General features: G+C 31.4%; 1 protein-coding gene across 1 annotated transcript in view; it reads right to left on the bottom strand.

Annotated features, from left to right (window-relative positions):
• LOC131853902 (neuropeptides capa receptor-like) overlaps positions 1-24043 on the bottom strand; it is a 74200-nt gene that overhangs the window by 30186 nt on the left and 19971 nt on the right. The window contains exons 3-5 of the mRNA XM_059204984.1: positions 17772-17971; positions 5022-5163; positions 1406-1509 (exon numbers count right to left, since the gene is read on the bottom strand). Coding sequence (XP_059060967.1) covers positions 1406-1509; positions 5022-5163; positions 17772-17971 — 446 coding nt within the window. The remainder of the gene's footprint in view (positions 1-1405; positions 1510-5021; positions 5164-17771; positions 17972-24043) is intronic.

Here is a 24043-nt window from a genome sequence, read left to right as displayed (position 1 = left end):
GTTTTAAACCAACACAATATTCTGAGAGACGGCGGAACAGCGGTAAACTCGTCCGTTGCCTTGTTGGATTCGTATAGATATATCCAGTGAAATAACTTTGATAAGTAATATTGCCTCTAGCTACTCCATTTAGGATAACAGTCGTGACTATGTTTTTGAATATATTAAGAGAATAATAACTCAAATTTATCCCAAATCAATAATTATTACACAACACACATAATTCATATATAATTAAAATTTATGACACTATCAAGCTCAGTGCTTGCTGCCTTTGCCTAATGACTTCATCTATACTATTGGTTAATAAGACAAAAAAAATCTAAAATTAAATGCTCTATTAACAAAACTTTCCTTATATAAAAAATAAAGAATAGCAGAATGCTAATTATTTTTTCATCTAGGTATATATATACAAATCGTTTAGGCTTTGTTTTTTAAGTATTTTTTAGTTATTCTTGATCCAATTTTCTAATAGTTATTCGAAAATAACGATACTTTTATTTATTACTAAATCTGTTAGCCTTGAGTACCCTGCATAAATAAAAAAATAAACCCCACTTTAGCACGAGTAAAATCGTTTAAATCACTTTTATTTCTCCATAAAAAGTTTTATTGGAATACTTTAAAACTGTGCATTTTTTCCCATTAGCAGCTCAATGTTCTAAAATGAAATATTTAGAGCCACATGAACTCTGTTTTGCGCCAAAACGAGTATTAACTTATGTCTTTTAGAGGACCGCCTCCACTCCCTTGTTTTGTTTTCTTATTTTTCTCGAAGCAATATTATACTTTTATGAGGTTATGATGGCGGAGCGAGTTTAATTGCCTTTTGTCAACGTAAATATTATATATAAGATTCGTTTGTTAATCGTTTGTAATATTATGTATGTTAAATATATATCTCTCATATATCAATGTAAATGACAGTAATATGTTTCTCATGTCATATTAGTTTTAGCACAGATAAGATAATATTATTTAATATAGTCGTACACAGATGAATAATTTTAATATAGCTTTAGTATATTTTTGGACAAACGGTATATGAACTATGAGGACATTAGTTTAGTAAATGATACTTGCTAGAAATTTCTAAATAGACCGTTTATATTACTTTAGTATATATAACTAGTTTCTAACGAAATAGTTTTCTTATGTTACCTATAAAAAACAAACTGACTGACATTTTTCGTTTACAATCAAGTGGGCCCCTTGATAGTACATGGGAAAAGTCGTCAGTTGTCAACATGTGGGGTTCGTGATTGCGTTGCGAATCCGAAGGGCTAATGTTATGTATGTAATGTATGTGATTTCACTTCCATATTCATCCCAGTATTGTGGGGTCCAGATTCCCTCGTGTACGGAATTTTGAAATATAAAAAAGTCATTTAAAATCACTTACCCAGCATCCGTATGATGGTTTTCCTCGATTTCGCTTGTCTAGTCTCGCCGTGTACTTGCCCATTTAGTAATCCCAGCTTGGTTTTCTCGCTCACGCGCGTTGTCCTAAAATTTAATATTCAAATTACATACTTTTTAAATTCGCCGGCGCAATTTTCGTTCGTCGGTACTTAGATATAATATTATAAACTGCTTTGATATGTACTGAGTGGTTTTTGCTGCGTTTTTTTTTCGGAAACGAAATATGTACTTAGTACACCCTACAGAGGGAGTCAATTTATTATTGCAAATTGGTCTCGCACTTTATGAATAATTAAAACATTCCATATAAATTCGACACGTTTGTCAGTCTATCCATTTGTATCATTTGATTTGCTAATGCTTACAATCACAAAAAATAAGCATTACCAAATCAAATCCAATTTAAAAATATCTTAATTAATGTAAAGTCTGTTGGTGTTCGAGCCGAAAAAAACTGACGAGAAACTATCTCTTCGTTAGCGAAGCTCCAGTGATGTATTAAACAATGAGGACATGCAGTTGAAAAACTTTTTTATTTTTATACATTGGTTCATGTGAAAGGTGTTGTTGAATAATTTTTAAATACAATCAGGAATATTCTACGAGTTTCTCGATTAGGACACCACCCTTGCGAGATAAAAGTTTAATAAAATTGGAAAAGTTTGACTCCTTGCTTTTTGAGTTTGCACGCGAGAAGTTGACGATGAAAATCGAAATGGAGTATTGTTTTGCTGACATGAATAAACGTGAAAAGTTAGTATATGATTAAATAATCTATGCATACAATAAAATGCAACCGATCGCTGTCTGTATATTAACTATATATGAGAAAACCTAATATTGTGATGTTTTATCATAAAGGACTAAAACCAATAATTTGCAGAATTTTTGTTTGTTTGATTGCGCATTAGTGTCCGCTTATATCAGAAACGGCTTATCCGATTTCGGTGCTTAATCATCTGAGAGAAAAATTAAATTAAAAGATGAATGAAAATACAGAACTAAAGAAATTCTTATTAAATACTACAGTTTGCATATTTTACGAACTTTAATAACGATTTTGGATTTCATTAAATTCTTTAAATTCTTACACGATTCAAGGTTCTTTTTTAAAACTAAAGTAATATCTGTCTCTTTTGGCCTATATATTTTATTCCAGTGTGTGTTGTATCCTGGGTTCTTTTTCTCATTTATAGGGATAGGCCTGTTGAAAAATTATTATATGTACCTAACATTTGTATAACCACATAAAACAATTTGAATTTGAAGAAATTCCTGAAGGTTTAATAAATAAAAATGTATTTAGTTATACGCAAATACGTTTAGCTAGAAAAGTCGTCAATACTCGTATATTAAAAAATATTGTATACATACTGCAAATAAAATCAAGAAATATAAACAATTAAGCTAAGGAATAACTGTATATATTTTACTTTGCCAATGGGAACATAATATTATGTACTTCAAGAGTAGTTACAGAATTTTCGTTTCAATAGGCTTGTTTTTCTTACAATAAATGAAGTTTTCTTTCTTAAGCAGTAATTGAAATTTAATACCTATTATAATATTTTAATTCGACTATGCCTAGTATCTTTGTATTTTTACATTATTTAAAATATATATTACTTATTATATTGTAACTAGAATATGTTATAGTATTTTACTAAAACAATACTTAATTACCTATATATTTTAGAAATTCTTTCACAAATACATTGAATTTTGAATACATTATATACTAATTAGCGAGTAACATTGGCCGTAGTGAATTTATTTGAACATTAAAATTCTCTACAACACTTGCCCCTGTGTGAACCTAAATCTGGTCATTAGTATATTATAGACATCTAAAGCAGAAATAAAATGGACAGAATCTAATTTCGTTAACCCAAAACACCTGAAAGGTACACGGAGCAATTTCGAACGCAAATGGCTCTCATTTTCATTATAATTGATCATTAACATTTCGATCGCCTGTTTTATTGTTGAATTTTTTTGCTGTTTTCTAATAAAGAAATGGGTAACAAAATGACAGTCTGTATAAAGAAAGATTTTTAAAGGGAAATTATCATTGCATAGGTATAATTTCATTGCCATTCAGAGAAATCCAAAGGGTACTAAGCATGTGATATAAATATCTAGATATTATTTTTCTAAATGCATACATAATATACATATAAAACTCCCAGAATTAATTTATACAAATGATTGTAACGTGAGAGAAGTCTAACGTCCTCGAAGTCCCCGATCATCGAAAGTATAGCGGAGTGCCAACCTGCTAGACTACCGAGGATGTCAATAATAATAAGTTGTTAGAAACCATTCGAAATAAACAGGAAAGATGAAGATCTTATTAGATGCCCAATTTTTCTGTTGAAAAACAGGATGTTATGTTATTATATTATAATAAACCAAATTAATTTTATATACCAACCAACTTAAATTTGATACTTAAAATATTACTCTATCTATCACATAGGAATTTATCGATGTTATTCACGTGAAACCGTATGTAGTCAATTTGACATAGTACAGTTGACTAGCAGGGTTATTAGTGCACATTACGTTATTTTATGTAAAGGGATGGGACGCCCTAAGAAAAGTTGGGTGGATTGTGTGAAAGATGATATGAATAAAAGAAAAGTATGTTCAGATATGACGACCGATAGAGAGCAGTGGAAGGGACTGACATACTGCGCCGACCCCAAATAATGGGATAAAGGCAAGGCAATGATGATTACTTTATTTTACGAACTTACATAGTAATATCAGAATTTATCCACTTTCTGCTACACATAAATGATGATGATGATAAATCTAGTACCAATTGTTTATTGTCAGGATAACATTAAACTTATAGAGGTGAACTAATAAGAAAATATATACATGTAGGGCAAGGAGTTTCTTATATAGTAGAAACTAGTTACTCGCCCCGGCGTCGCAAGGGTGTATTATATATATGAACCTTCCTCTAGAATCACTATCTATTAAAAAAAAACCGCAACAAAATCCGTTGCGCAATTTTAAAGATTTAAGCATACATAAGGATAGACCGCGACAGCGACTTTATTTTATACTATGTAATAATAATGATGATGCCAAACAAGCATACTACAGTTCTCTATATGGGAACTATAGTGATGCAATGAAACACACGTCGTCAGTCCAGTCTATATCGCGTATCAAGATCATTAGGGTCTTTATGTTCCCTGATCCCATAATGCTTAGTGACAATACAGCTACAATCACGTTGGTAAAGCTATATTATACACTAGCTGCTCCCGCGACTTTGTCTGCGTGGAATTTAACTTTATTATCTAAAATAAAATATTTTTTCTAAAATAAAAGTAGCCAAAGTTACTCCTTATTACATCAGATACCTGCCAAAAAAAGTGCAGTCAAAATCGGTCCAGGAACAAACAGACAGAAAGACAGACAGACAAAAATTGTAAAAAATATTATTTTGGTGTATGTACTGCATTTATATTTATATGCATGTAGTAAAACGTAGTACCGTATGTAACATGTAGTACGGTTATTTCAATATTACAAACAGACACTCCAATTTTATTTATATGTATAGATTTATAACTTACCGTATATGAAGTCCCATCCTGACATACAGACATAGTATGAGAACACCGGGCACGAAGAAGAAAAATATGCTGCTGAGTTCCAGGAGTGGAGACGGAGCCATGAGGGCGCAGAAGGCTGACTCCAATGATATGTTACCGGAGTCTGAAATAATATTTTACTGATTTCTATTACTTTAATACAATTAATACTATCTAGTGCTTTTTTTATTAATTATTATAATTAAGTTTATTTAGTGGATATTTTATTCCTTGTAAAATAAATGGTCAGTTTTATTGACAGACAATATTATATTTTCAAAAAGTGAGTTCGACAGTAATTATACACTTATAGCACTAAAGTATGTATTAATATGTTTTTGACGACCTCAATAGTTTAACGGTTTAGCACACCGCCTTAATTCTGATGGTCGGGGGTTAAATTTCTTGCAGGGTAGACACATTTATATTCATGAGTATGATTATTTGTATTGGTCTAGGTGTTTTCTATGTATAAAATGTATTTACATGAAAAAATGAATTTATGTCAGCTATCTAGTACACCTAACACAAGCTCTGCTTAGTTTGGGACTATATAGCGCTGTGTGAATTGGCCTGAGTTATTATTATTATAATTATGCAAAATACAATAGCAGATTTAAATCTCAGCGAGGGAACACTTAAGCTCAATCTAGAAGTTGAGAGCAGTTATTAACTGTAGATGCGTCTTCTTATTTCATAAACTTACTACGTCCCACGGTACATCATTGTGTTAAAATGTACTCTATATGTTAATGTATAATATGATCTATCTTCATAGAAAATTTCATTCCAATCTGTCCAACGATTTTTGAAAAAGTAACAAATCACAACAACAAACCATCCTTCATCCATCATCGCTAACATTTACGTCCATAATATTACATGTGATATTACTGAGACGAGAATTTCATTCAATAACTAGTACACCCACCCAGACTGACCTAGTTATAAGAGTTTGGTATATATTAACATAATATATAAGTACACTACAGCACTCTAAAATAAGATAAGATAGCTTTCGTTGAAAAATCACAAGAAGAGAGTCTCAAGTTAAGCAGAGTTTGGGTTAAATATATAAATACATTTTTTTTTTGTAAATACATACATAGCTACAGTCCGCGACGAATGGCGCCGTATTACCAAAAACCTCACTCATCGTGATTCAAAATGTTGACCACGACCACTCTGACAAGAGTGTACCGACTAAGAAGAAGAACATAGTACAACTCAACCGATACAAACGATAATACTCATGGATACAAATGTGTACCATGCAATGAATCGAACCAGCGACCATCGGAACTAAAAATATATTATGGTTATATTTATATATAGGTATATTTATACATAAACCCAATTATATATGTATGTTGCCTATCATTGGAGGAAACTTAAAACCGTAAAAGACCTGTTTGAGTGAAAGAACTTCTTACACTGGTCCTGTGGTACAAGAGTTCTCATTCCTCATCACAAAATACGGTGAGTTATGAGAGGTGAAAAATGTAACCAAGCGGTATTGACATCGGTGTCCATAAGAGCGCCCAATAATTACGTACAAGCACGAAGATGAAACTTGTTCGATGTTCCATAGAGAAGAACGGAGCTGGCCAAACTAGGCTACCTATTTCTCTGGCATTGAGTCTACTCACTAGACAAATTTACTTGTAATTTGCTGGAGTTTCGTAGGATGGCAGCAGATTATTTATGTAGTATGGAAAATTAAGATTATTATTATTATTATTTTTTTTTTGATTGATATATTTTTTCTTGTGTAATTAGTGTACATATTAGTAACTAGTGTTTTATAAGTGTGTGTATATGTATACAATCTTCCTAAGTATTGGGAAACTGTAAAGCTCACTTAGTGTGACATAAATAAATAAATAAATAAAATACGTCCTCTCTATCTTTTTAATCATTAGACAACTATACTTTCATAATATAGTTTAATGTAAGAATTGTGCCAAATATAAATGAGCAGAGAGTAATTAATTTTAATTGCGAAACTATATTTCTTTTCTACACGAATCTAATTCATTATCTTATTTATTAAACTCGTCACGTGGATAGCACAGATCTACTAAATGAGAAAACTAATTACAACTAAAACTAAAATAAATCATTGGGAATGTCACCATATACACCCACATACACATTATCTCATGAAAGTCACTAATAATAGTTCAAACCATTTTTTTTTAAATAAAAGTAACTTATGTTTTAAGGGGGTCTTCCTATGTGACGGCCTGTTTTTTAGGGATATTTTAGGATTTTTTTTCTACGACCAGTAAATATTTAGAGCTTCAAGTTTTTTATCATTTATTAACACGTATTTGGACAGTATAAATATAAAATTTCAGCTAAAAATATTCAGTCAAACTAGAGTTACAGCGCTCTGAACACCCCCGCCTCGAAAAAAAGAGCTCCCACTTCCTCCACGATTCCGGCTGATCGGCTTATCTGAAAAAAAAAAAAAAAAACGGCGTTTTAATTTGTAGGCTTAAAATCACGGAATGACCTATAATCAAATGAATATAAAAAAAATTGGATTTTTGATAGACATTTGAAATAAAAGTTGCAAATTAGGCGTTTTTTTCTTTGTTTTTTGCTATAAAAAAATCGAAGTTTTGAAAATTTTCGATTGATAATAGTTCATTCCATGCGTTTACATATATTGAGTGTGCCCTGTAAATTTCAAGTAATTCGGTCCAGCCGTTTCTGAGATACAATGGAGGAAAGTTTGAAAAACACAGTTTTGAGAAAAACGCGTTTAAAGTTTCAAGTCCGTTAAAAACTATTAAAATATCAACTTACTCTCAATCGGCGATGCCTGGTCCATAGAGTATTCCTTCCTCTTCCTCGTGAAACTCTTTTAAAGCAGATTGTTCAGCTCTTGAGTCAATCCTGGCTTGTTTAACGACATCTCTTACGCGCCGCTCAGAGCGTAAGATTCGCTTTTCATCCCGTTTCTCAACATACGCTTGGGCTTCACGACCAACAGGGCATCCCATAATCGACATAACTTTTAAAATACCTTGAAAACCTTCATTAAAGATAATAACTGCTAAGTAGCTAGCAATTTCAACAACTTTGGGACCAGAATGAAGATGTTTAGGAGCGAAATAGACACGTCACTTTTACAAGTTTTACATATAACTATTTCAGAGATTGCAGCAAAACAGAAACAAACTCCAAAATGCAATCTGCGAAATTCGAAGCGATGGGAACATTCATGTTCATGTTATTTTTAAGTTTTTTGGCCGAAGCTGATGTAAATACCGTATCATTTTGGTGGGTAAAACGGTTTCCACTAAACTTTCTTTTTTTTTACTACGACCAGGATGAACATTTCCACTCGTACTTCCTTTCCGTCCACTCATTATGAAAAAAAATAATTTGTAGCTGTTGCTCTCTTCGAAGTTCAACCAAGACTAAAATAACTTCGGTAAAATATTATAACAATAGAAATTTCTGTTTAAGTCTGTAGAAACGTGTCTAAACTTGTATAAACAAATATATTAATAAAAGGGAGGCCAGGTATAAAGCCGACGGTACACAATAGGCCCGGTCTCTAACTGCCAACTCACCGCTCCGAACCGCTCTTTCTTTTACCGGCTGTATCTTTAAAACGATTTCGAATTTTCTAAAATCGCTTTACTACCGTATTCTAGACATGTTAAGGGAGCAATTTATGAAAAAAAAAACGATTTTTTCAACCCATCACATAGGAAGACCCCCTTAAATGTAAAAACGACTTTGGTTATATGAAGAAATAACCAAACCATTACACAGTATAAAACAAAGTCGCTGTTGCTGTCTGTCCGTCCCTATATGTGCTTAAATCTTTAAAACTACGCAACGGATTTTGAAGGGGTTTTTTTTTAATAGATAGAGTGATTCTAGAGGATGGTTTATATATAATACATGTACACCCGGGCGAGTAGCTAGTATTATCATAAAACAGCATTAGGAATGGAGATATACATAGAACATAGGTATCCCAGTCAGTCATGGTCAAGCGAAGTAACAGATATAAGTTAGTAGGAAATAAAGTTTATCCTGTAGCTACGTCCAGTGGGATGGTAGACAATGTAGTGGATATACATCTATCGATTGACATTTTAATTGTGTAACAAAGAGGATGAAGAAGACGTCCAGTTTTAATAATATCCGTAAAACTAAACTACTTTTTCCAAGGAACATTAAGACTAATAGAAACATGAGAACAATCTTTGAAACCTTCACACTAAATTGATCACATGACCCCAACATTTAGTTCAATGAAGCGTTTTTACACGATTTCCGAAGAAAAGGTAATGTTTTGCGGATACGTGTAACATATGTAGGTCCCTACAGTATAGCTGTACGCGGGGAAGGTGATTTCTCTAATCAAAGTGATTTCCGTGCGGTTCTGGAAATCATCATGTTAAATTCCTGGTGAATTTACCACTATGGGCTAGCTGGTCTCTCTTCATTCTCATCCTCCACTGGTGCCTTCACCGTTAGCACAGGCATATGCGCCATTCCATTATTAAGACTAAAAAAATATACGAATACGTACGCATCGCATATACGCATATCCATTGACCAGATTACGCAATTAAGTTGCGAAATTATGGCGTTTATTCGGAAGTAAATATTGATATTTGAATATAGCTTTACATGATGTTTATGAATTAATAAATCAATAAATAGACATAATCTATATAGATAACGGCTAAACACACCGATATTTCATAGTATATTTCAATTTTGTAATTTCAATACGATTTACAATATACAAAACAAACTAGTTACATTATTCACCGCTAGCGGCGTTAATAGAGCTTCATTTATCAAAGTGGCATGTTGATGTAATACATCAGGGCGGAAGGAAAGTAAGTCAATTCTCTTCCCCTAAAATCAATAATTGAAGAAGAACGTGATTTGCGTTATCAATAAATGGTACAGTTGTAGTGAAAGTTTCTAATAAATAGAAGTTGTTTCTTATACCTACATATCTATGTTTGAAAACCCACATTAATTGGCCATCCGTGTATATTAGATACCTAAATAATTAGAATTAGTAATAGTTTTCGTCAATAGTTATTTCATGAAACGGCGTTTATATCCTTGACATTTATATGTAACTTTAATGTAAAAAGTTAAAAATTTTAATATAAAAAGTTGTCAAATTTTGCCCATGACGCATACAAATATGCCCAGATAGCTTCAATAACAAATTAACAATTAGTATCTACAAATGCAACAGTTGATTTTGATTACTTTGTTTGGTTTTCTATATTAATAATATAAGAAATGAAAAAACCTAATTATTGTGCTATTCCTTGAAAAAATTTATATTTTTCAGTTATATAACGAAGTTTGAACCGAAATCTCTAAAACTACTTGAATTGCGAAGTCAGAATTTGGCAGGAAGCACAAACTTGTCGAAATTTCTAGAACCCCATTTTAATAGGTATATGACTAGAATGGTAAACTAGTTGACAAGGGTCAAGCGATGAAAAGTGGTAAACGTCGCCTATAGAAATTTAGAGCACCATGGATCATAAAATATAATGTATCCCAAGTAATACCATTTCAGAGAACCAAGCTGTTATACTTCCGTACCCTATAATCTCACTGTCATATCTTCATGTTTTTGAAAAGTTAGCATTGCAAGATGCTATGTGGCAAAATGAATAGCGGTGACTACAATGTTGTTCAAAGTTTCTCTCAGATGCGCGCCATACTTGCAAATTTCGCATTGGTTTCTCGTGAATTGATAGTTATTCACTAAGAAACGCTTTGTAGAAATTCTCACAGGTACGAGAGGAGGAAATCTTGTTTCATAAGAATTTCGTGATTAAGTAAAATAAATTTATTTTTAATTTATGAATATGGAAGTATGCATCTCCTTGCGCTAACGCTATACCTACTACGCTGGCGAGGCACCAGTTAAGTATGATAGAATGAGAATGAAGAATGTGAACAATCTATCGTTCAACGTATTGGCGACCGGTAACAGCCGTGATACCACTTATGCCATTGCATGCTCGTATAACTCGTGCCATGTAATGTCTCTGTAAAGTCTTTGCTTCAACTGACCGTACAACCGAAACGTAGCTTAGAAACTAACTGCTTGCCGACTGGAATAGATGAGAGGCACGCAGAGAAATTAACCACGACATTTGTGGGGGGTAGGTACAGCGAGGAAGTTGACCTGACATGGTGCATCTAGTAATGGACTCTGTTACTATTTAACAAAAGTATATTATGATAACTTGATATTATCAATACGTATGTATATATCAACATATTATTATATGGCGTTTCGACAAATACAGATTGATAGAAAATTGTAGGATATGGAAGGAGTTCCATCGACAAGAGTCTAGAAGTAATAGAATAGGTAATATTATATAATATAATATTCATAATATAAGAGCCGCGCTTATATTATGAATGAATTGTTACCTGTTCTATTATATGTATAATATATAACAAAGCGGTAAAATATTTACAACAAAAAAATTTTTGCAGTGTAAATCTTTTACTTTCTTGTAACTATAATTACATATTCATGTTATATATATACATAGTTGCAAAAATTTATGATCTACCCATTCGTATAATGGGTCTGCCTCACCCTAATACCGATTATGTGACATTTATGTTAAAATATTACTATGTCACGAAGCGATTTTTAATAGCGCTAGGTCTCCATTCATCTTTAGTATATTATTGGCGCATTTTAACACCTAAATCAAGTAATGAGGTATAATGTCCAGGATTACTCACAAATGTAAGAATATGTATACTATAATTACATTGTTTTGAAAAATAATATGCCCAAGGCAAATAGCATTGGTATATGGATTAGTGACTACTTTGCGAGCTATGGAGTCACTAACGCTCATTACTAAGAAGTTACCCTCTAATTATTGTTATATTGTCAGCTGGTGGTCTCTACATAATATAAAAAAAAATATTTTAACTTTAAAGTTTTCAGCAAGCGCGTGATATACGAGAAATGCCTATATTTATGAGACATGCACAATTTATAGTACAGAAAAACTGAGAAATTCTATGATTTTTTTAAATAAACTACAGTGAAGCTAAGCGTAGTTTCAATATAGTTCATTAAAAAAAGTTCATTAATAGAAATAATCGCTACTTTTTTCAGAACCGAATGATAATAATTATTTTTGCCACCGAAGAAAAGTGTAGTCTCACATTATAAGCTCTATTATAGTTATTAATTGAGAATTAAAGTATAGGTAATTGTTTCTGTATATGTTACCAAAGACAATATGTTACCCAATTCTAATATGTTTTGATATTACTTTTACATAACTGCCATACATCCATCAATAGTGGATCATAATATTTTCTTGAGACGGTAATCGATTTATCGTCTTCAATAACCCACAGAATTTAATTAAAGCACTTTTCGAGGCATACTTGTTCTACGAAACTATGAGTAGGTACCTATCTATACCCATCTAACATTCTCTTATCTGTCCTATAAGTATGGGGTTTATTATTTGTTAAGCAAACTGTACTTGTCATCAAAATAGTAATTTTAAAATACAACTGTAACTAAAGTATGAACAACAATGCTTTAATTACTTAATATTGTTTTTTTACCGAGTTTTGTTTTGGCTTATTATTCACGATATTTCGATGAAAAAGTTAACAAAAACAGTTTAGTCACTGTGCTATGATTTAGAATAACAGAATGTTCGAATCTTTATGAAGCCCTAAATACACAATGACAATAAATCATATTGCCGCTGCTCACTTAAGTTGATACACTCATTACAGTCATAGCAAATAAAATATCTAAGGTGAAAGTGCGCAGGGCGGTCGTTATATTTCTAATGCACTACACAGAAGAGATACTTAAAGAATCTGTATATTTGTTTCATTATTCTCAATCAGAACAAAACTACTCAACTTTTTAATTAAAAGGTAATATAATTTTATTACAAGAATAATTCTTATTTTGCAAATGGATGTTAATTAGAATAATGCCAACTAAAAAATCACATTATCTTATATAATAGGCCAATTGTAAACATTGAATTAGCCTCTCCAAACCATATAATTGTTGTAGTAATATTAGGGTTCCGTTAGAAATTTCTTTTGAAAATTAATAGCAAATGTACAATAACATAGTATTTCACATTAGTCACATTAGTTATCCTCTGGAATCGTAACTTATGACGTCGTGATTCCCGTATTGATGTTCATGTACATAAGCAATATTTGTCAGTATGCAACAATTTTATCAGATGAGTTACCAGCTTGAATGTCATACAAAATACAATAAAACGTTCTCTAAAGTTTTATCATCATGGTCAGAAGGGTCAGAGAGATTGTAAAGAACTCAGAAGGAAGGAAGGATTCTTTTTTTAGGGATGATAATGAAATGGTGGTGGACCACCAGTGGACGGTGATAAGATGAACATGAGGTTAGGTCAGTTAGCCCATCGTGACAAATTTAACAAGAATTTATCACGATGGTTTCCAGGGGGAACCGCGAAACAGGTTAACTCTTGAGGCCAACATCCATGGTTCCTATAATTGAGCTGAACTGAAGAGCTATGGTAAACATCCTCGAACAAAAACCAACTCCTTGAGACATAATAAAAAAATACAGAAAAATAGATAAATATATTCCAATGGATTCAGAGAGATCGGAAAGACTATTAAGACGGAAGAAAGGATTGTCACTGTACCATTATGAAAGACGCATGTAGTTACCGCTCACAAAAAAAGGTAAAAGCGGAAACTGGTCTACTCTTGATGTTAACATCCATATGTCTAGTTCTCATGAAGGCATTGTCTGAAAAGCTGTGGTAAACAGCCTCGAATAATAGCGAAGTCTCAAGGAGTTATACCTAAGAATATGATCCAGAAATATAAATAAAAATATTCCACTTAATAAAATTAACATTAAAAAACGTACAAAAAAGCTTTCCGTGAATGTCTGTTTGTCCATATCTGCCGTCGACAGGCCACAGAGCCGTCCATTACCGGATAGGTATTTTCCCTTTTTCATATTCGACAATCTGATAGAAATCACAAAGAACGATGATTTTTCTTTACGATTTACATTTTCTATTTATAAATACTTAACAGGATTAATGTATGTAATATCATTAATGTATTATGTATTACTAGCTTAGCCGCGCATTTAGATAATATCTTTTTAATTTATAGCCTAGGAGTTATTCTGATGTACGACTGTAAGCTTTATTAATCAAATTCTGTTTAGTAGTTTTTGCGAGAAAGATTAACAAACATCCATCCATCCACCCAACTTTCGAGTTAATAATATTAGTAAGATTAATAAATTATCCATACACATTCCAATATATTATATAATATTATAAATTCGAAAGTGAGTCTGTTTGTTTCACGAAGAAACTGCTGAACAAATATATATATAATAGATTGACATTATTTTTAATTTTGATAAAAACAGACTAAGTAACAAGTTTGTTTAATACCCGAAGGTCCGCGATACAATTTATTTCTGCTATTTGAACTCTACGACTAAACTGAACGCACGGTTAGTGTTATGTAAACAGACACTATTATACGCGAAAATGTATTTATTTGCTATGTTTATTCTGTACGAAGTTGTCGTGTGTACATTACACGATATAGACCTATTGATCGATTTCGATGATTATTTTTACAATCAATAGGATTTATTTTTATTTGATGGTCTCGGTGGTCTACCCGTTTACATCACCGCCTTATTTCGGACGGTGGCCGGATAGATTCCTCGCACGGGACACAAACATTTATATTCATGACTACGATTGTTTTTATCGATCTGGGTGTTTACTACAAATATTATGTATGTATTTACAAAAAAAATATTTAAGCATTTGTATCAGTTGTCTGGTATCTGGTCCATAACACAAGTTTTGCTCCGCTTCGGACAAGATGGCGCTGTGTGAATTGTCCTGAGATTCTTATTATTACTCTAGTCCCAAGATATTAGGATAACGAAAGAAAAATTTATATGTTTAATCATTTATGCACATCACATTTCATAAGTACTTGCTTACAATTTCTTGTATCCCCAGGATGTCATAAGAAACGACTGTAGGGGAATAATTTACAATACATCATTGCCAGAATGCCAAGACTTGAAATATTATTTTTGCGCCAAGTACTGTCTCGCTATACCAAACTGTATTATTAACAACGTTCTATGTAGGCCATTATTCCTTCAAGAGCCGCTCTTATAAGACGATACTTGTAGCAAGCAATTGTATGTTAATGGGTTGTGGTAAATGGATGAATTTGTTTTTTTATAGTATATGCGACAAACGAGCTTGCACATCACTTGATGGTAAGTGGTTAATTATTCTTAAACACATTACACCATTCATTAGAATGTATACAAGTTGATGGTTGATGTAGACAAGTTACGGGACGGTGATGGTAATGGTAACAGCACCAGGAATATCACTTCTTTGCTTTCTTTACTTATCAATATAACGTCCGTGGTACCTCACATGTGTTGCTATTTCGGAGAAGTAACATATCTCTGTATCCTGTAATTTTACTGCCTTATCTCACCCATTAACTGTAAATAGGTGAGCCAGAGGAAGATGATTCCGTACAAAACCATCTTTTGTAAAATACGTATTGTTCAAATACATTTCAATGGTCTCGATTATTATTTTATTATATTAGCTCTGTTATAATACTAAAATTATGAAGCATATTAAATATCTAACTGTTTCAACAAAGGCTGAGAACCCAACCAACCCAAATCCCGTTCAAGTGTTAAAACGGCGGTAAATTTCAATAAAATAATATCCATTCTGATCGTGACCCACGAAATTTAGAGAAGTGCTTTATTATGTACAGATTATTAGAATCTTAATAGAAGGGCTATTGTCGATAAATTATAAAGGTATATCATAAAACAATTTATAATTCTCTCGCTTATTATTGTAGGTACTCAATCTGTTACTGGAGCGGGAACACAACTACTATTTTAATTAAAAATTAAATACTAGTAAAAAATGTGTATTTTCTCAAAAGGCTTCCCAAAGGGCTCACAGCGAGAAAAAAGTAACAAAACAATAATTAGTCAAAAGTGACATATAAAAAATAGATATCAAAAATATAAAGTTTAAAAAAGAATGGTAAACAAGCTGCCAATAACACAATCAAAATATAACTCAAATTCCATGACTAATTCATTCACTGTAAAAGTTTTGGCTCTCAATTGAAATTAAGTAATATTGATTATATATTTTTAGATAACTTGTTACCAAAGTCTTTTTATTAAATGATATTCAATGATAATAAATTTATAATTCATTATTACTAATAATAATGAATTTACAGTTCTTTTTCTTCAATTGAAAGCAATATATATTGCAAGTAAAAAAATAGTGCTTAACTATAAAACTTATTATTAGTTTGTGGCAATGAAAAGCTTTTAGGTTTTCTTTTAGATTGCCTTAGAATTGAATAAAACATGATGAATCTACGATTGCCTCAATGGTATTAGGCAATGATAGCAAATATCACAAAGAATTTAATCACATCAATGTTGTTTTCGTACAAGCGTTTATTTTAGTACCAACTAATTTTAACATAATTTATTTTTGTTTTTATTCTCAGCAGGGCTGTAGCTATTGTACTCGTACAGTGAAAAATAAATTGTTAGAGGTACACATTTACATTTAAACTAGCTGTCCCCGCAAATGTTGTTTTGCCATATAAATTAAAAAATAGGGGTTGGTGATAGACAGATGATAATTTAGGGTTGTGTGTATTTTTAATGCCATATTATAAAAAAATAAAATAAACAAATTGTCTTTTATATTTTTAAGGGTGGACAACTTTTATCACTTATGCATAAGAATAATATATAATAGCCGATTCTTAGACCTACTGAATATGCATATAAAGTTTCATAAAAATCGGACAAACCGTTTCGGAGAAGTATGGTAACTAGCATTGTGATACGACAATTTTATATATAAGAGAGATAAAAAAGTACACAAAAAGGAACCCCCATATAATCGTATAGATTTGTTTCTGTTAGGTATAATGCAAAGAACAACCGGTGAACAGAATTATTCTGTATTCTTAAATTAATGATAGTATCTACACAAGCCTAATTTATATATAGCCTTGTTAACCTGTCCAAATTTGTGAGGTGCGCGGCATTAGATAATTATAATGTTTGTAAATGTACATATTATATAGACATACTTATTAGTAAAAACAAACAGAGTGTAAATGTGAACTTTACCTTTCTTTTTTACTAGCTTTATACCTCGTCGCTATCCGTGTGAATTCAGATAAAATGTATCTTGTGTTAATCAGATAAACGAGTACGGTGATATGATTTCATTGTGTTCAATTCTCATTCCATTTTGATAATTCTATTCAGATTCAGTAGTTTTCGCGTGAAATAGTAACAAATATGAAATATCTATCCAGTCCCACGACGACGGCGTTTCGCGTTCATAATATTAATTAACTCTGTATTAATTTTCCCGGAACATTGTTTTTTATTAATTAAAATTGCTTATGTCCTTTATGGTTTTTAATTATGATCCTAATATATCCGATAGATACACACACTTTGATATTTCTAATATAATATTAATATATATTCAATCATAGAATAAATATGACCATCATTAAAGCCAAAAAGGAAATAGAAAAGAATAAGAACATATTTATCATATACCCACTTACTTGGAGGGTAATCCCTGTAGCTGATGTCCGAATAAACAGCGAATGGAGAGGCGCAAACAATTGATATGACCCAGAGGATGAGTATGATCCTTGACGCCCTCGTAAGACCAGCCATCGCGTACAGGTGTAGCGGGTGACATATGGCCAGGTATCGTTCCAGTGAGAAGGCTGATATCGTTAGTACAGACACATATGTGGCCCTGGAAAGAAATATTTTAGTTAGACGCCATTTTATAATCAATATTTATCAATCGAATAGATTGCTTGTATGGCATTATAAAATTTAATTCGCAGTAATTTACTTCATGTCATTATTACTGTATTTATTCTATATTTAATGTCGAATTGACTCTAATATGGTATTTATCTTGCTATTTCGATGTGACTTCGTTCGTGTATGAACTGGTATCAGTTTATAGCTACATAAGATAATAATTTATTTAAACAAATAATTGTGTCAGTAACGAGAGTCTACGACATAAAACAACGTCAGAACATAGAATAAACATATTGGATGTTGGTGCCATAAAAACAGTTTTAGACGATTCTTCAGACAGTGCGGCTAAGGCAATTTGTTCGCTGTTGAAGTAATGGAGTAATTACTGTTAGGGTACAATACGACTGGCATGTACTTTTAGATTGTACAAAAAACCCAAAATAAAAAAAAAACGCTAATTTGCCTTTATATCTTAATTTTGGAATGGGCAAAGTGTTTATTCATAAACGATAATCTTTCACCAACTTAAAAAACTAGTATTATTAGAATCTACCACGTACTCACTTTAAATATTACTTAAATACTTTAAATATTAATTTTGAAAAACTTCGACATTTATTTTGAATTAAAATACAGTAATACTGAAAAAAATATTTAATTAACAGACAGTAATATAAATAGAAGTAAAATGACTTGTATTATAACTGAAATTACATGGAATAAAACATTTCATTTCATTCTAGGTAAGCCCGGCTTCAGAAGAGAGACATCCCGGTGTCATATTGTCTGATCAAAGAAATTTAATTTAGGGTTATGTCCGGAAAAGTAATGAGAATACAAAGACTATGTCATATATCCACTTTAAAGCACATATCACATTAAAATCTAAAATACTTTATTTATGTAAGTTTTGTTAACATACACTTATTATACCTAATTAGCTGAGATATTAGTGGAAACCTTGAATGGCGAATCTAAGCGAAGCCGCAATTACAACGTATAGTATGACATCGTTGTACCTAATTAAATTACTAATTTCATGCATTAAGTAAACTGATACTTAGAATAAGGAGAAAAATTTAAAAATATTATTTGTTTATTATTATGTAATATGAAAATGTAAACAAGTAAGCCACACATTTCAATCTTTATTAATAATTAATATGATCATTTCCGTGTCTAATAATTACGCTCAGTTATAGCTGTGAATAGACATCTGTTCCAAGTGTCATAAGTAATTTATGTACAATCATTATTGAGAGCTTATCTCCTCATTGTATTAAAGCTTGTACATTAATATCGTGTAAACTGAACATGACTTCTACCTACATGTATATGTTATACTAAGTTGTACATTTGTATACAGTCGTTATATATTTAGTGTAATTAATATAAATATATAGACAGAGAGAACCGAGGACCATGTTCTTTCCTTGTTTTGTCATATTGTCATAGTATTATTCATATTTTTGTGAACAGTTAATTTTTTTTCTATTTTATAGTTTTTCCTATAATTAATAAACTATATACAAAATGATATGTCTGAAGAAGAATACAGGCTAATTTTTATGTTAAAAACACTTTTGAAAGTAAACTACTATTATAGAATATGTTATAGAATACTGTATAGATATGTATATATATACCTACATATATTTATATACTATATACCAATATAGGAGCGGATTTCACGCCGCCGTTGACAGGTTTCCCCCGAGTAAACTATGAGCTATATTGTTATCTGACTTTCATTTCTTTGATATATTTCCGTGCCAGCGTTCCAAATAAAAAAATGCTATCCCTTTATTTTTTACAAGAAACTTCCAAGTAAAAATAGAGTTTAATATCCACATATTTTATCCTCCGACTGCTATACATAATCAATAGCATCTCAGCAGACTTATTCATAACAAAACAGAAACATGAGGGATGGCACAAAAAGTCGACCAAAATATTACGTCAGATGTTACGAACGAGTATGTATGCTCGTACATATGTATATAGTGAAGATACGAGCTGTATTGACACAACACGATTAACTTTATGTAAATGTTTGTTGCCTTTTACAGATTTATAAACATTAGAGTAAGCTTCATTTAAATCTAGCTCTATATTTAGATCATTGCATTTATGAAAACAAAGACTATTTACTGTATATTACAAAGTAAATTTATAAAAAATAAAATAATACTATTTACAATATGTAGCAAAACTTCATTTAAATCTAGCTCTATTTTTGTTATACGATTATAATATGATGAGATTATAAGATTTTACGATCTAATATATTTTATTATTTAATAGATCGTAAAATCTTAGTATTTACAACAAACGAGGCTGCTCCACACCTATCAGTAAGAAATTATCGCCGCCCATTATCCTTGCAAAACAAGAGAGTTTTTTTAGGAAGAGGACTTTTAGGAAGTGATGTACTCATTTCTTGGAGGTTCCAATATCTCATATTCCTATGTTCAAAGATTGTGGGTTCCACAATGTGGTTATGTATGACTAAAATTTCTGGAAAAAAGCCATTCATGCATTTCATGTACATGATCAAAAGCTTATTTTAATTTCTGATAAGTTATGCGATACTGGAATCCCCACTTCACAATGTACAAATGCATGATAACATCGCAAATAATAGTCAGCTGAATCCCATGTAATCCTCCAATATAGTTAATTAACTATATTGGAAGATATAATATTACCAAGCCCAATATTACGAAAGTGAAACTAAATATATTAAGAATTCCAGAAGTTTACCGCGTTATTAACGAATTCAGTAGGTAACATTGGTTAGGTCTTCCTTTGTGTAGGATGATGGGCACAAAGCACAAGAAGATTAGTAAACCATAATGTAAATAAATATCTCATTATTAATATATTATATATTGACGATTCTGATTGAAATTATTAATAATATGGATTAGAACTATGTTTAAAACAGCAGCAGGCAAATTTCAGAAAATGTAATATAATATCCGTTAATTATTTTAATGGAATACATCTAACTGATTGCTTGCGAATTTACAGACAAGCAGCATATTAAAGAGCTATGTACAGATCCAGAATTGACAGGGCTTGATACAATACAACCCACGTGTTTTGTGGAAAGAACTCTCGTTTATTGTTAGGCGAACTATAATATATATTCAAATTACATTGTCATCCACCAATTATTAAGCAAGTGAGAGCACTCTTGACGCGGTTAATGTAGCAAAAACACGAAGTAAAGTTGTACGTCTTAAAAGTAATTAAGTAATTGTGAAACCATCTCCCCTTCAGGAGTTGATAATTGCTTCTGGATCATGTGAACTTCAGACGTTTAGAAGTAGGGTTAGCTGCTTTCGATATGTCTTATGACATTCCCGGTGGTGTGATTTTTTTATAAACCATCGTAAGTGATATTATGATATATCATACATTATATTTACTTACATTAAAAAAAATAGACAATCTTATATAAACACGAAAGTTTGTGAGTATGGATGGATGATGGAGATGGATGAATGGATATTTGTTTGAAAGTCTTTAGATACATCAGAATAACACATATGGTGCAAATTTTATGGGAGTGAATCTGCGGGCAAAGTTAGTAAGACTATAATTCTTATGCAACTAGATTGGCAAATAAGCTGACAACTTTATAACTATCACGAAAAAAGTAACGCAGATATCACAAAATCAACAACAAATTGTGACACCTGTTGTACATAACATACGCTGCTATTTTAATATTCTAGAGGGTAAAAGAGACATAACTACGTAGAGAGTACCAGTATGTACCCACGCCAACGATTTTTATCAAAAGTCTGCTCTGGATATTGATAAAAGTTTAGAGAATCAAAAACAGAGTTAATAAATGGTATTTTAGTACAATTGAATAGATTAAAAAAAAAGTAGTTTTAAAGAGCCGCGTTTAATAAGACGTGAGTCACCTATCCGGATTATCTGGGTATACATAAGTAGTAATATATTTTCGTCTACTTCGTATACTCTTATTTATTTTTTTATTGTCATACTATATCGATATATATTTTGTTTAACGTGTGGCAAATGTTAGCCAAGATCAGCTGGCTATGGAAGGTAGTGAATGGTATATGTGGGATTATAGGACATGAGGATTTACTTAAGGACATACTAAACACCACACGAAATACTTACCTTAAGTATTTCGATCCATGACTCTACATGATCCATGACTCTACTACTGCTGTAGTAGAGTCATGGAGTCGCGTTAGTATTCTACGACTATACGTTGAAATGGTACATAGATAATTGATCCCTTCATTAGCCCTTGCTCTGTGTGTATTTGTGTTGTCATTCCTCATGTCGCATACACATGTATGTAATACGTATATATCTTTCGTCGATCCACATGAAGTGGCTGAATTTAATAGTACGTGATTTTGCATAATATGTAGGTTACAGTACGAATCAATTCTATTTTGTTATATTATTCAAAAAAGTTAATTTTAAAGCAGATAATCGCGGAAAGTCTGTCGTAGCTTTTGTTTTTAATCCTTTTTTATAAGAATATTTGCTTTTAGAGTACTTTTATTGAAACACGATGAAAGCATTGTGTTTTTGAATGAAAAACTTGTAATCTACGATATGAATAGAAAGGTTGTAATTAAACTGTTTTCTTACTTAAAACTGTATTACAGTTTTAAGTATTACAGTTAACTGTATTACAGTTTTAAGTCATCCTAATTCTAACAATAACTAGAGTTGTAAGATATACAAATATATAAAAAACATACAAAATTTCGTCCTCTAGTCACTCCCTACAAATTACATTGCGATAAATATTAACTATATGATCTTCTCTAGTCTTTTCACTAGTTCTGTTATGCACCATTTTTTAATATTTTGAATCAACAGGCAGCGTTTACCACCTATATTCCGAACCCATATAGAATCTGCTAAAATAGTATTCAGCATATTTTTTGGAGGTATACCTAGACGATTGACAAAACGCGATTATAATTTATACATGACTACCATTATTATGGAGCCCATTAATTCTTTACGCTTAAACTTAACCCATCTCTGATAAAAATATACTCTGCTAGTATGGTATTATCTCAAATTACTCACACATCCCAAGCTTGGACTCTGGGGATTTCCTTTCATATATGCTATGTTCTGATTATGAAGGTACAGTAACAAAATATATATATTCTAATTAATTTTCATCGCCCCTAAAGAAAACTAAAATTATTACATGAAATGATGCCGGTGCTGAAATAAATTAATAATCGGTGTAGCAAAAGAGAAAAAACATAACAGCGTGCTAGATTAGAGAGGATATATATTAGGATATATTTCACGTACACGCTATTAGCCATTATTCCTTTAATTTATATGTTATAAATTGTAATTTGGTTTAAATAAACATTATTAATTACAATTACGTGTTCACAACCCGAGAGTAACACAAATTCCGAGTGTAACATAAATATGAAAGAAAACAAGTATATAATATATGTTTATAAAGGTCTTCTGTTGAAAAATTATTTTAGAACAATAAATTATGTTTACAGGAAAGAATTGTGTACCTAAAACCAGTTAGTATTCTCTTTTAAATTGGACGTGGTCATTATGTTTATACGTATCATTTTATATGTACGTATCAATATCATAATTTTATACGTATCAATAAAAAAAAATAAAACGTGGTAAGACATCGAGATTTATCCTAATTATGGAGTTTGGTTACAAAAAGATTGATTTGTTTTGTAACTGTGTTCCTGCCCTTGAGTATATTAATAGAATTTTTTTACAATTACACCAGTTGAGAGGTACGCATTCGCATGCAATCTGATCATTCTTTTGCATTTATATACTACTGTATCTAACTGTGTTTGCCAATGAGCTTACAAATACTAGTCTAGACTAAAACAATCTACATATACATGACACTAAAATCGGAGGCAATATCGTAAATAGAAAGAATATTAAATTTATTTATTTATTTTGAATTATATATAACACGAATATATTAATTCTAAGTTGTTATGTAAAAACTCTGAATTCCTTGGAAGTTCGCTAA

This window comes from Achroia grisella, unplaced genomic scaffold (genome assembly GCF_030625045.1).
Source record: "Achroia grisella isolate CSIRO2021 unplaced genomic scaffold, CSIRO_AGI_Agris_v1 utg918, whole genome shotgun sequence".
NCBI lineage: Eukaryota > Metazoa > Arthropoda > Insecta > Lepidoptera > Pyralidae > Achroia > Achroia grisella.
Note: the sequence above shows the minus strand (reverse complement) of the source record. Positions and strands in the feature narration are given on the sequence as shown.